This window comes from Ammospiza caudacuta, chromosome 5, assembly GCF_027887145.1.
Source record: "Ammospiza caudacuta isolate bAmmCau1 chromosome 5, bAmmCau1.pri, whole genome shotgun sequence".
Taxonomy (NCBI): Eukaryota; Metazoa; Chordata; class Aves; order Passeriformes; family Passerellidae; genus Ammospiza; species Ammospiza caudacuta.
Window position 1 is genome coordinate 18,340,316 of NC_080597.1, and position 13,813 is coordinate 18,354,128.

General features: G+C 40.7%; 1 protein-coding gene across 1 annotated transcript in view; it reads right to left on the minus strand.

Moving 5' to 3' along the window:
• Window positions 1–13,813, minus strand: part of ANO2 (anoctamin 2) — a 160,887-nt gene that overhangs the window by 140,049 nt on the left and 7,025 nt on the right. The window contains exon 3 of the mRNA XM_058804969.1: window positions 12,901–13,317. Coding sequence (XP_058660952.1) covers window positions 12,901–13,317 — 417 coding nt within the window. The remainder of the gene's footprint in view (window positions 1–12,900; window positions 13,318–13,813) is intronic.

Below are 13,813 nucleotides of genomic sequence, written 5' to 3' on the forward strand. Positions count from 1 at the left end.
TCACAACAGCATGCAACAAAAACATTTTAGTGAGATTTAACTTTTGGCTGGGCATTGAAATATGACAATTTATGTGGAAAAATGAACAAATCACTTCTGGAGACACAAGGGTCAAGTGGGCTATTAACTTTCAATTAAAGAGATAATTAGCAAATAGAATGCAGAATAGGAATATTAACCTGATACACTACCAAAGTGTTTTATGCCATGAGGGAAATGAATTAGCGATGGAAAAAAATGTAAGATTTGTTATTCCAATCCTGGTGGCATCACGCAAATTGAAATTTACAGGAAATCACTACCTGGTTTTTGTAATAAATGAGGTGCCATACATTGATAGCAGTAAGTACCTTCCATCTTCCACATCTTAAAATCCCTGTTATGTCTCATTAGAAGTACTCTGCATTTTGTCATTTTTATAAATATTTTTGCTTGTTTTATATCAGCTCACTCAAAATCATTCATTAACACTGCTTGCACTCATGCCTTTAAAATATATATATACGTTACATCACAGTGAACATTTTTGAGCTTTTGTTTTGGCATGATTCCGTCATATTTTTCCTCTACTTCTACCATAATGATTTTCTGCTAAATATTAGAAGTTTACAAAAGGGAGACCAAGCAACAAAGCCACAAGCACACTATGCTAGGCTGTGACTTAACAAGAGGAAGATATGCTCAGCAACAGAACACCTCCATCACGGAATCATAGAATGGCTTGGGTTGGAAGAGACCTGAAGGTCATCTTGTCCCTACCTCTGCCATGGGCAGAGACACCTTCCACTATCCCAGGTTGCTCAGAGCCCCATCCAGCCTGGCCTGGAACACTGCCAGGGATGGGGCAGCCACAGCACTCTGGGGAACCTTTGCCACGGCCTCGCCACCCTCACAGGGAAGAATTTTTTTGTAATATCCATTCTAAACCTGCTCTTTGTCCGTGTGAAGCCATTCCACCTTGTCCTGTCACTCCAGGCCCTTGTCAAGAGTCTCCCTCTTTTCTGTGGGCTCCCTTCAGGCACTGGAAGGCCATAATAAGGTCACCCTAAAGCCTTCTCTTAATGGCCCTTAACACATTTACTCTGCAATGTGGTTCCTTCTATACATCATGACAGTGACTCATGAGTGCCAAGTCAAAGCTTTCAGAAACCATTGGGGAAAACAAAAACTTATTTATATTACTGTCATTAAGACCTGCAGAATATAGCCATGACTTTAAAGCTCTGATGCGGTCACACGCTTAAGCTCACATACTAAGAGGATACTTGGAGAGCATTCACAAACACATAGGAAGTGGTTTTTGGAGTAAAAACTCTTATGCCAAGCTTTGAGAGATTTAGGAGGGTGTTGTCCTGAGGACTTAAGAGATTCTTTGCTTGAGAAAGAACCTCAGGACACAGTCTCATAACAAACTACCACAGCATTCACTGTCCTGTGGCCTGGCATCACCTGAGAACTATTGCCTACATGAACTGTTCACCATGATCACATTTCAAGTGACATAATTAAATTTATAACAAAGGATATATCAGGACTGAGATCAAAAGGGAAAAGTGGGAGGGGTTTGACTTTTTATTTTTCCCCCAACTTGTTTTGTCAGTCATCAGTAAACAAAGATAGCTCAAGCAAAACTTGAGTCCATTTGGAGGGGGCATGACCAACTCTGTCTATCAGTATCAGTTTAATGCTGATCAGAAAATGTTTTTGGTTCTTGGCATGCAGTAAGCACAGTGTTCAGAGATGAGAGATTTAATCTGCAAAACTGGGAGCAAGAAAAACAAACAAGGAAAAAAATCAGCAGATTTAAGCAGGCAAATGAAAAGAGAGGAGACTAAGGCATGAAAAATTAGATGCATATTTTAGCTCACTAAAGAAACAATACAGAAAATTGTGCCTTTGCTTTTCATAACAAATATCCATCCTGGCACTTCTATTACACAAACATTGCACTTGTGGTCAGGGATAATTTAAATAATTTGCGCACATGATGGGAAAACATTAAAAATAGAATTTAAATTTAGCATTCACTATTAAAAATATTGAGTGGGGCTTTTGCCAAAAAATTCACACATCAATCACGGATAACTGAACTGATGTTTTGGCTGAAGCAGGCTTCAACTGGGACATCCACAGATATACAAAATGACCTCTAATATTGATAAGATATTATGATTTTAGAGCTTCCTCAAATTTTGCTTTAACAAAGACTATTAACTAAATATTTGCAACATGTGTTAGGTCTTTTCAAATATTTATAGAGATGGTTTACAAAAAAATTGAATCTATTTGCAATGCTCTTTCTGGACTAAAAACACAAACACACATAGGTTTGTATAACTCTGGAAGTCTAAAAAATGCCTTAATTCACCTTAAGTCCACATGTTAGTATAGATACATAGATATAGATAGATACAGATATAGATGATATAGATATAGATATAGATATAGATATAGATATAGATATAGATATAGATATAGATATATAAACACAATTATTTATAACCAAATTAGAAACTCCTGCTTGAACATTGCCCCTCCAGGGAAACTACTCTGGTTCAAAGCTTCTCCTCCTGCCCCCACCAAAGAATAAACACCATCTGGGCTTTTCACATTTCCATTTCCACTCCAGCAAACTTTGCCTGCTTGCAATTAATATATCAATATATCAACATCTAATCATGATTCATTCGTCCAACCCAGGCTTCTGGAGAAAAATAATACCAAATTCATGGTGGTAATGCACCTCTTGACACTAACTGAAGAGATTGTTAAGTAATATTTAATAACTACAAAATTTTACATCATTTATTAGGCATATGATTACTAACTAAAGTTTTAAACTTTCTAACAAGTGATCTATGATACATACAGCTGTCAGTGTTACAGGCAAGTGGCAGAATAACAACACAAATTTCTTGGGAGGAAGAAAAGCTGAAGATTTACATAAAGTGTGTGGAGGTAAAAGAAAAACTTTTTCAGAACAGAAGCTGTGCAAAGCAGATTTTCAGTTGTGGTAAATAAGTGTAAAGATAAATACAGACATGCTGCCAAGGGAAAACTTTCAATTTTACATTCTCATTCCCCTTCACACAAACACTTTCACAGAGAAGCTGTGGCTGCCCCATCCCTGGAAGTGCTCCAGGTCAGGTTGGATGGGGCTCTGAGCAACCTGGGATAGTGGAAGGTGTCTCTGCCCATGCCAGGGGGGTGGAATGAGGTGGTTTTTAGGGTCCCTTCCAACCCAAACCATCCTGGGATGGTAGGATAAACCCATTTTCCAGTGAAACAACTTAGCATTCACATAGTTTTCACCACCACTCTTTGGCTGTGTTCTCTTCAACCATAAAGGAGATGAAAACAGGAAACTAGAACTGAAAGGAACCCAGATAGGATGCCAGGGAACACAGGAACAGGAGGTCCTGTGCCCAAAACTACCTTCAGTCTCATGACAGTTTTTGGCTAGTTAAGTTTGATTCTTGTCTCTGCCCTCATGTACTTAACAACATTTTAAATTTAAAAACAGTTACTCCTTCTAAAAGTAGCAGTTTTGGCATTGACATGGAGAAAGACACAGGTATGAGTCAGGCCAGACTTCACTCCAGGAACTGCAGAAGATAACAGCAGTTCCTCAAGCTCCTGTCATTCCTCTGAACAGGCAGCTGAGAGTCAGGATGAAATCTGTTCTTCAAAGGCATCTACCCTTTTATACTGGTTATATTAAAGTGTATCTGAATACAGGCACCTGGATATGGAGAGTATCAGGCAATAGGAGTTTACCTTGTCCTGCGAGTACTTGAAAGAGCCCTTAGGCCTGTGCTCAGAAAATGCCAGCAGCTCAGGGAGTGATCCTGCCCCTCTGCCCAGCCCTCCCTGTGTGACTCATCTGCAGTGCTGTGTCCAGTCCTGGGCTCCTCAGCACAGCAGGGACAGGGAGCTCCTGGATTGGGGCCAGTGGAGGCTGCAGAGATGATTCAGGGCCTGGAACATCTCTGGCAGGGAAAGGCTGAGGGAGCTGGGGCTGTCCAGCCTGGAGAGGAGCCCCAGCTGAGAGGGGCCCTCAGCCCTGGGTGTCCCTGTGTGCAGGGAGGGCTCTGAGCAGGGCCCAGGCTCTGCTCCAGGGCCCAGCAATGGCACCAGAGGAACAGGCAGGGACTGAGGCCAGGAGGTTCCACCTGGACAGGAGGCAGAACTTCTGTCCTGGGCAGTGACTGAGCACTGAACAGATTGAACAGAGAGGGTGTGGAGTCTCCTCACTGGGGATATTCCAGACCCCTCTGGACACAATCCTGTGCCCTGTGCTGTGGGATGGCGCTGCTGGAGCAGGGAGGTGGGACCAGCTGCCCCACTGGGGTCCCTTCTAGCCTGAGCCATTCTCGGATTCTGATTCTGCCTTTTTCATTTCTTCCACTTTCCCATCTAGTTTCAGGGGTCCAGGTAGCAGGAGGATGCCAACTGCCTCAATTCCTGGATTCAGCTTACAGCTTTTGATGTATAATCCCTTGGCTACACTTTTTATTATGGTTTTAATTACATTAGAGTGCTCTGTAATTATATGCCAATTATTATCTTTGATAATTAGCACTGACATATACAAATGAAGGAATACATTTTAGAGCTGCCTATTAGTCTTTCATGGTACTTAAAGTTCTACAACATTAACAAAACTGGTTTTACATTCTAGTTACATTTTCCTCTTCTTATAAAATTGTGGAATAGAGAATTGCTAGGAGCACAGTACATGACTACAGAATTGCTATACTGATATCAAGACAGTTACCAATCACTACATTATAAAACCGCACCTACTTTTAAATACTAAAATGAGCTGTCTTTAATAACATCATCTAGAAAGTCACCTGATGGGAGGGGTTGTCCTGACAGAGTCTGAACATTATGAAGATATGGAAATTGACAATTTACAGCTGGCTCTTGCTAAAAGCATTCTTTGTGCTGACTTTGTGTGAAGAGTCTTGCCAGTTGGTGGCCAGATGTAACAAAACATCCCTAAGCCAACAAATATTTTCCAGGAGAGTCACTTGTGAACTGGGGTTCCCAAGTGAAAACCAACAAGGGGTCCCTAGTGGTGCAAGCTGTGTGTTAGGTCATTACTGTGGTGTTCTCAGGTGCCTCCTGCAACACATCAGCTGAAAAGTAAAGCAAGTACCTTAATGAGCAAACTTTGATGCCTCACTGAAGCTGAACGTGGCCAGCTTTGGGTGAGCAGTTTCCTAAGGACAGCTTTGAAATAAGGCTTTGAAATAAAAGACAGAATAAGGGAGGAAGGAAATTTTGCACAGAAGTTCCTGAGAGAGAAGCAGTTGGGAAGTATGAAGTCTTAATGTCCAGCTGTCCCAGCTGTGGATTTTCTCAGTGGAAAAGATCAAAGACCATGGAATAATCTGAGGTGAAAGGGACTCACAGGGGTCATCAAGATGCCTTGGATGCTGTGACTTCACTTGGACCTGCAACTGATGGCAGCTGATGAGCAGCAGGGAAGGGTGAAGGGCTGATTTCACACTGACCAAAGAAAGACACAGTGGCACCAAGAAGTGGCAGGATTTCCAAGATTTTGAATATGAACAGTGGAGGGGTCTTTTCAAGAAAAAAACAATGTAATTTCCCCTTAATAATAAGAACAGGTCACAGCATACAGGATAAGGAGAAAGAGTTTTGTGGACAGAAATGGAGCACCCTGTGGTGGCCATTTTGTCCAAATATTTGGTTTCAGGGATGAAATCATTGTTATATTAATGCTGACCTGGAATAACTGCACAGAAATTTCAGGATATTACAGAATGTAGCACAGTATTACATAAATCAAGATCTAACATGATGTTTTCTTTGGCCTGATACTGTGAGCACATACCTGTACACAAAAGAGGTTCAATAGAGGGCACACATTTATCAGCACTGTCTACCAAGGAGAGAACCCACTCAGAAGGGTAAATTTTCCATGCTGTACATGGGGATTTAGCCACCAGACTCTCATTAATGCTAAAGAGAGCCATGCAGCCCAATGCCACTCTGCTAAATTATTTTTTTCCTTGTAGTTCTATTCAGGACAAAGTAACGGTTGACCTAGGACCACTGGAATGACAGAAGCGACTCTGTGATACAGTTTTGACAGATTTGCCTTGTCCTATGACTTAATAGATCTTGCAATGACCAGGAAAGACACTTTGAATACAATCTGATTACAACTGGTGGCTTGTACATCACAGTTCCCTCTTTTTTTCAGGATGTAGCCATGTGAGACAGTTAATGAATTTTTCCCTCTATGACAGCTTCCCCCCACTAAATCTGTGTTCATTCACAGGAACTGGCACTTAGTTGTTGGAACTCTGCTCCTACCTAGAACTTAGGTCTGCAAAGGATTTAAGTTTGAGCTGAAGAGGATGTTCTGATTACTGAGGGGAAATTACTTTGTTTTTTCTTGAAAAGACCTCTCACCTGTTCATGTTGAAAATCTTGAATCCAGTTTTCACTCCAAAATGCCTCCCTCTCAAGTACAATATAACATTTGAAAGTGTACACAATGTAAAATGTCTTGAGACATTTCTTCCCTACATGGGATCATTCCTTTCCTACAGTGTCTCACTTCCTGGAAGAATATTGCTTGCGTGTCTGAGCATAATGTCATGATCAACATGACATTATAGCAACTCAGATTTGGGCAGAATGACACACACGCAGCCATTAGAGTAATCAGTAAAGCAAGAAGAGCTCAAAACGTACAAGCATCCCACAACCCTGAGTCATTATGTACATTACCTTTCCCTGGACGTGGCAAAGAATAGCAAATTCCACTCCCTCACTCCCCACACACGCAAACAGTTGAGGGTTTTTTTCCCCATAAGATAGTCCTATCCTGCAAGGACTAATTTCCACTGTCAGATATCCCCCAGCCTGTAGATATCCCCCAGATTCCCTGCTGGAATCCATTCCTGAATCTGAGAAGGAAGAATGACACGTTATGGAATGCCTTTTCATTTGTCTCATTGCAGACAGAAGGAAAAAAAAAAGGAGAAAAGAGAAGAAGAGAGAGAGGGGCACTGTCTCAGCTCAGATCCTTTATATCTACAACATAAAGCAGTACATAAATACATATATATATATATATGTGTGTGTGTATGTGTGTGTGTGTATATAAGTAACATATTGAAAACAGGGAACACTTATCTACAGTGTTGCATCTGCTCCAAAGCAAAATTCTCAGTGGCTCTGATTTAGGCAAAGGATTTTTCATGAGGTGTGAATTCATGGCTAACCAGCAATGCCTCTAAAAAAAACAGTGATATCACAGAACAATTACCCAACCAGCAGAAAGTCAATAGTGAACACTCCTTTGGCACCAAAGATACCTGCAGGGCTGTTTGCTGCTAGAGACAAAGCAAGCATTGGCCTGGGGACAGGAAAGCAAACAAAGTCCCATTTTCCCTCCAAAAGAAACCCTGAAAATCAGGATTTTTTTCCTGTGACAAAGAATAGGTCAGGGTTCATGAGGCATTGCAGGTGGGGCAGTCCTCACCCAGCACCTCACCTCAGCAACAGCAGCATGACTGCTGCCATTTAATAGCTCAGAACAGCAACAAATTCCAGGGCCAAATTCCCTGAACTATCTCATATTTTACTACTTTATTTTCATGAAGCTGCTATTCAAGCTGCACTGGCCTGATTGCCTTGGAGAAATTATCACTATTTAGCCACCAAGCCTCCTCTGCAGGCACTGTGGCAGCATCACATCCCTCAGGGCTTCATGTGTCACCCTTCAAACCCTCCCCAGGTGTTTAATTTACACATTAAAACTTCTGCTGCAAACGAGATTGCTGATAATTAAAATATGTTTTCAGGGAATCATCTGTGAACAGGCCAAGCAGCTGATTTTGTTACTGTGCATGCCCTATCCTGTAAGTGTCCATCCCCCAGCCGAGATGTGTGAGCCATTCCTTGTGGGCTTCTCATCTGCCAGGCAGTTTGTAGGAATTAAAGTAGTTCTCCCAGAAGGTGACAGAACTCAGGACACAGAGAAATGATAAAACAAATTCAGGAGGCTATTGGCCATTACTACCAAGCAAGTCTGCTAGAAACAGCATTACGTAGAAAAAATATGTAAAATTAGGATGCCTCTGGCCCAAATCCCATTGTAAATATCACCAGCATATACAGCCCTATTCTACCTTCATCTAAAATTCAGGATATGGATGATTTCATTTCCTAATCTGCAGACAAATGATGACATTTACTACTGATTACCCAAGAGCTTTATAAATGTTACTAACAAAACATAGATGATTTTTGTATAACTTTTCAATTTTCTCTGATTCTCTTGGAAGCCTTTTTGACTAAGGTAGCTCATAGCTGAGCACCAAGAGTCTGGATGTTAATTAAAAGTGAGTCAGTCTGCCCATTCATCTATTCAAGCCACAATACAGTTATTAAAAAAAACCCCAGGATCCATAATATGGATTTTGAGCTTTGACAGCACAGCCGTTCTACTTAGCCACCTTTTATTATGGATCATTATTTTATTGATGATTTAATCACACTTAAATTCCATGGAGCTACTTCAAAATCCTGTCTAAAATGGAGACATAATTTCCCCTTAAATAGTTAATCAACTTGTCATATTTTCATCATGTTCACTTCACTACCACTGCAAACCTTGCCTTGCCTGTTCAACTTTAATTTTATAAGAGCTGTGTATTACATTTCAGCTCCATATAAGTAACATACAGAAGCAGAACGTGTTTTAGCTAATTAATGCTTCTGCAACTAGAGTCACTGAAAAATATTCATCAAATATTTATGTAATTGGCTCCCCAAAGAAGTAAAGCCTTGTTCTGAGTGCTGAGAGATTGAAATACAAAGTCCAAAGACCTAGAGCACAAAAGATACCAGTCTTTTTCCAATGCTCCATTACTCTGTAACTTCCTTGGCTTCAGGAGGCATTCATTAACAGGGATAAAGGTCTAGGACTCGCATTAAATTTCCATATCCTTTTAAAATTAATGTTAGCTACTATTGGGCTTTCCTCTGCACTTTGGATGAATGAATGTTTTGAGGCAATTAAATGTCCATACTGAGAGCCTGCAAGGTGTCTCACATGTACTAAGGACATGAGATGTTTTCCTGGGAGCATCCACAGAGCACATCGACAGATTTTGGGGGGAAAAAAAAAAACATAATTTTTTTAGGCTTTTAAATACTACTGAATTAAGCAATATACATGACATCATTTTGGCTATGCTTTGTCCTTAGCAGCTGACAGGAGAGACGCCTTCTCCCACTGACAAACAGGAAGCACCTTGGTGCAAAAAAATAGTGAATTTTAACCCCATAAATAAAATCAACTGCAGCACTATAAGCTTTGATTTGAGTCAGGCTGGGGAAGTCTTAGCTGGTTGGGTTTTTAAGTCTATGTGGATTTTTTATTTGAGTCAGGCTGGGAGGTTTGTTTGGGTGGCTGGGTTTTAAAATTTACATGGATTTTTCTGCACAAAAATTAAAAAATATGCCTTGGAATATCAAGCAGAAAAATCAAATCACAACCTCCATCATCAATAATATCAGCATTGAGGAACTTAAGGACTTCCTTTCCCCTCAAGTGTCATGTAATCAAGGGAGTTTAGTGAGACATTTTGGAAACAACACTAGCTCAAAAACTGAGGTTAGATGAGCTTCTTGGAGGATAATTTACATTTTGTTTTAGAATTGTCATTTTACCCTTGAAATAATATTTCCTCTCCCAACTGCTATTTAGCATAGTACATTTCACTTCCAATGTCCTCGAAAATGATCCAGCTCTGTCAGAATGCCAAGGCACATCTCCAATGTCCTCTTATTCCATACCTATTATGCCTTGCCATACATAATTGTAATTGAAAATGGCGTGTGTTGCGTTTGCATTCATTAAAGCAAGAGTAAAATTCAAATTTAAGAGAATGACTGGTTTCAGATTAGGTGAAACACAATTATCAGCTTCCCCAGGAACAAATAACAAACAAACAGAAACAAAACAAAACAAAACAAAGAAAAACAAAGCAAGAGCAAAGGTAAAGGGAAATTAAAAAAAAATTTTTAAAAACCCAGAAACAGCAGTAAAAACAATAAAATGCCAGGAATGTTTTATTAAGAGAAATGAAAGTTTCTCTGGAGGACAGCAATAACAAATGATATAAAGTTATTAGGAAGTCGAAAATGTAATCCAAAATTCCTTAATTCACAAATAATAACTGGCTGAATTGAGACAGTCCATAGTTTTGCCTATTTTCCACAAATTCAAAAACAGCAATATGCCTCTCTCCACATACAAATTATACATCTTCATGTTTTTCTTGTCCTCTTCTTTTACACATTTGACAATGTGAGAAAGGTGTTTATTCCCTAATAATCAAACAAATAACAATCATAAGGCCACATATGAGCAAACATATTAACATCAGAGAAATTCTCACTTTTCCAAAAAAAAGATAGCTGAAAAAATAAAGATTTTTAAATAGTTGTAACTCTGTCTTGTGTTCCTAGAGATGAACTTCCTGATGTCTAAAAAGTTTAAACCAACAAAACCAGCTTCTGGAATAACTCCCATGTGAGGTTGGTAGATCCAAACCATTCCCTGATTCACGACATCCCATCTTTCTTAAATTAGTGGATTTTCTTGCAAAACCATAGGAAGATGATGTAATGCAGAGAAACTAGGTCTGCTCCAAACCAAAGGTCCAAAAGTGGAATCTCTCTAATATATCTACCTTTGCAGCCAGATCAGACTTTTCTCAAAACCTGATCCAGAGTATATATTAGAGAATATATCTCAACTTGCAATAGTATTATATTTTAAAAATATGTTTCTTATATTAGCACTGAAAAGAACAACAACAAACAAAAAAAACCTCCACCAAACAAACATTCAGTTCAGCATAATCCACTGGAAATGTAGTAGTTGAAAGTCCACTGTGCTGTAAAAAAATACAAATGCTGCTTTAAGGCTGTTCTCAGTTTAATGAATTTATAGACACATATTTTTTCCCAGGACTAAAAGCAGAAGTTTTTCCTGTATCAGCTCAACATACAATTTTAATCCACATATAAGGACAGCTGTGCCTTTCACATGTGCCTACTCAGCACGTTCTAGGAAATTCACAGCAAGAAAAACAACAGAACCTTCAGCATGTTCCAACAGGAGTTAACTAACATTAGAAAAAAATCAGTGAAGCGATAAAAAATAAAAGAAGTAAAAGCCACAGGTCATGGGCAGGGAAGAAAAAAGATAAGTCATAGTCCTTCCAGCCTCTTCCAGTTTCCCAGGAGATTCTGAAAGGGAAAACTTTTTCCCCTTTTGATTAGACAGCTTGTGTGTTGGGGAAGGACAGGAGGAGGGGTGGGAGACAGGAGTGACTCTGTACACACACAGTTAGAGAAGTGATAGAATGGGGTTTTTTGTAATTTTCAAAATCAATTCATTTTTCCCATAAAAGAACTGATCAACAATTTCCTGTGAACTTCCGAGTTCCTTTACAAAAGGCCTTTTTCTCTTCATAGTGAAGACTGTGACAAAAAGGGCTTTTTTGATCAACACTTTATGACGTTATTTATCACTTTGTATATTATTTAAGAGCATGTTCCATCACTTGGAAGGAGGCCAAAACAGAATTTGTATCCAGCTAGACTTAGGGTAAGAAATGTGTCAAATAATCAAATCCAAATCTCCTGCTTGACTTTTTGGGTTCTGATGAAATTCAGAACTGAAAGGGGTCTCCAAAAACAGCTGTTCTCCTGGGTTTTTGTGCAATTTGGTTATAAAAATCATAGCAGTAAGATGGTCATGTAATGAACCAAAACCCTAGAGCACAGCATAAAAGAATCAGGATCTGAGATCACTTTTTTCTGCTCAGAACAAGGATGGCTCAGCCAGGCTGTGCAGTGAAATACAACCCAGAGCCACCTGCAACTCAGAAAATTAAGCAAGGAAAATGTAAAGAGTTAAAATACTTTTCTATTTCTTTCTACTCCTGCCAGTGATTTAATTATGCATATACTATGCTACGCCAGTCAGTCTCAAATTTTCAGATTCAGTCTGTGATTTGCTCCATGTCGTGGAAGTGCTGACTGGTTGCACTGGAACACGAGCTGTAAGTTCTCAGCACGTACAAAAAGGCACTCTAAATCTCTCAAATTTGGTGTCAAGAACACCAGAGCACCTAAAACCAGAACCCAGCAGGGATTTCCCTTCATTGGATAAAAATATCCATGACTTTCAAAGGGGCACAGAGGGATAGTACAGAGCTCAGTGCAACAACATGGGAATTGGAAGACCTGTGCTCAACTAACTGACTGGCAATAGCCAAGTAAAATAGCCACAGCTCCCAGCTGACGTGAGCATAGTGTCATTTCAGCATCACACACGTGGGAGAATAAAAACATCATAGGCTGTGATCTTCTCCTGTCAAAGCATAGGCGTTGCTCATTTTGTGGGTGGAATGAAGGAAGGACACAAAACTTACATATGGCTGAGAAGAAATCTGAGAGTCACGCTGAAAATATTGTGAGGATATACGAAATGTCTTAGCAGTGTTCCAGCAAATTACTTAAGAGATACTTTCTTCATTTTAGCAATATTGAAGTTGTTGGGGGGATTTTTGGCAAGAAAAGTGTGTCTGCTGCATGCCATACGAACATTTAGACAAAGGAATACATTTTCACCTGAAGTAAGTTTGAAATTTCTACTCAACACTACATCAAACAACAATAACCATCATGTCTTTCTCAGGCAGAAAGGACCAAGTGACACAAACACACCCTGGCCACGTTCTTAGCTTCACACCGTTTTTTCGGCATCCAAAGTGTCCATTATCCATCCGGACACCCGATGCCATGTATGAGGTGCAAATCTCCCCCTCTTACCTCCGGGTCTTTCTCGATCTCCAGTCCTGCCTCCAGCAGGTTGCGTTCGTACTCCTCCCGCTGCAGCCGCCTCTCCTTCTCCAGGGTGTCCAGCAGGCTGAGCTCCACCACCTCCAGGCCAGGCAGCCCTGGCCACTCCTGCAGGGCACGCTGGCCATTTTCCTGCTGCTGCTGCTGCTGCTGCTGGGGCTCAGCACGACCCTTCCCAGTGCTTCCGTTTGAAACCAGGGCTACAGAGGCAAATCCGTGCCTCGGCTCCGGGGAGGCAGCACCAGGCACATGGCGGGCCAGGCGTTTGCGGTAATGGTAGGCCAAGACGTAGTCAACCTTTCTCTTGCTGTCCCTGAAGTAGAGGCCACTTGGGGAGGCCTTGTCCCTCGCCCCTGTCTGGGTCACTTCCACATAGTTGTTGATAATCTGGGACAGAAATATGGGAGTTGCACAGACAAGAAAGCCAAAAGACCCAAGTAGGGGGGGGGGGGTCTATCTCCACATGAAGCCACTAAGAATCCAGGTATGACCTACAAATACTAATTTTGCACACCAGCCTCACTTCATTCCTCCTCTGGCCATAAACTAAACATAGTTTAGTTTAGTTTATCCCAACATTTGGAATTCCTAAGCAGGTACAGAGGTACACCCCAACTCTGTTGCCCTATTCTGCACGTGCACAAACCAAGGCGAGAGGACACCCACATTATGAAAGGGCACAGAGAAGTGAGAATAAGGACCACATTATAGGCCATGTGCCATGTGCTGTGGAGCAAAGCAGGCAGGGAAGGGAAGCAAAATCAGTGTTGGAAGGGAAGAAATCAATCTTAGCCAGAATAGGAGAAATATCTTTAATGTGGTTCAGAAGGTCCAGAAGGGCCAGGCTGGACAGAAACACTTTTGAAAATACCAGGGATTAGAA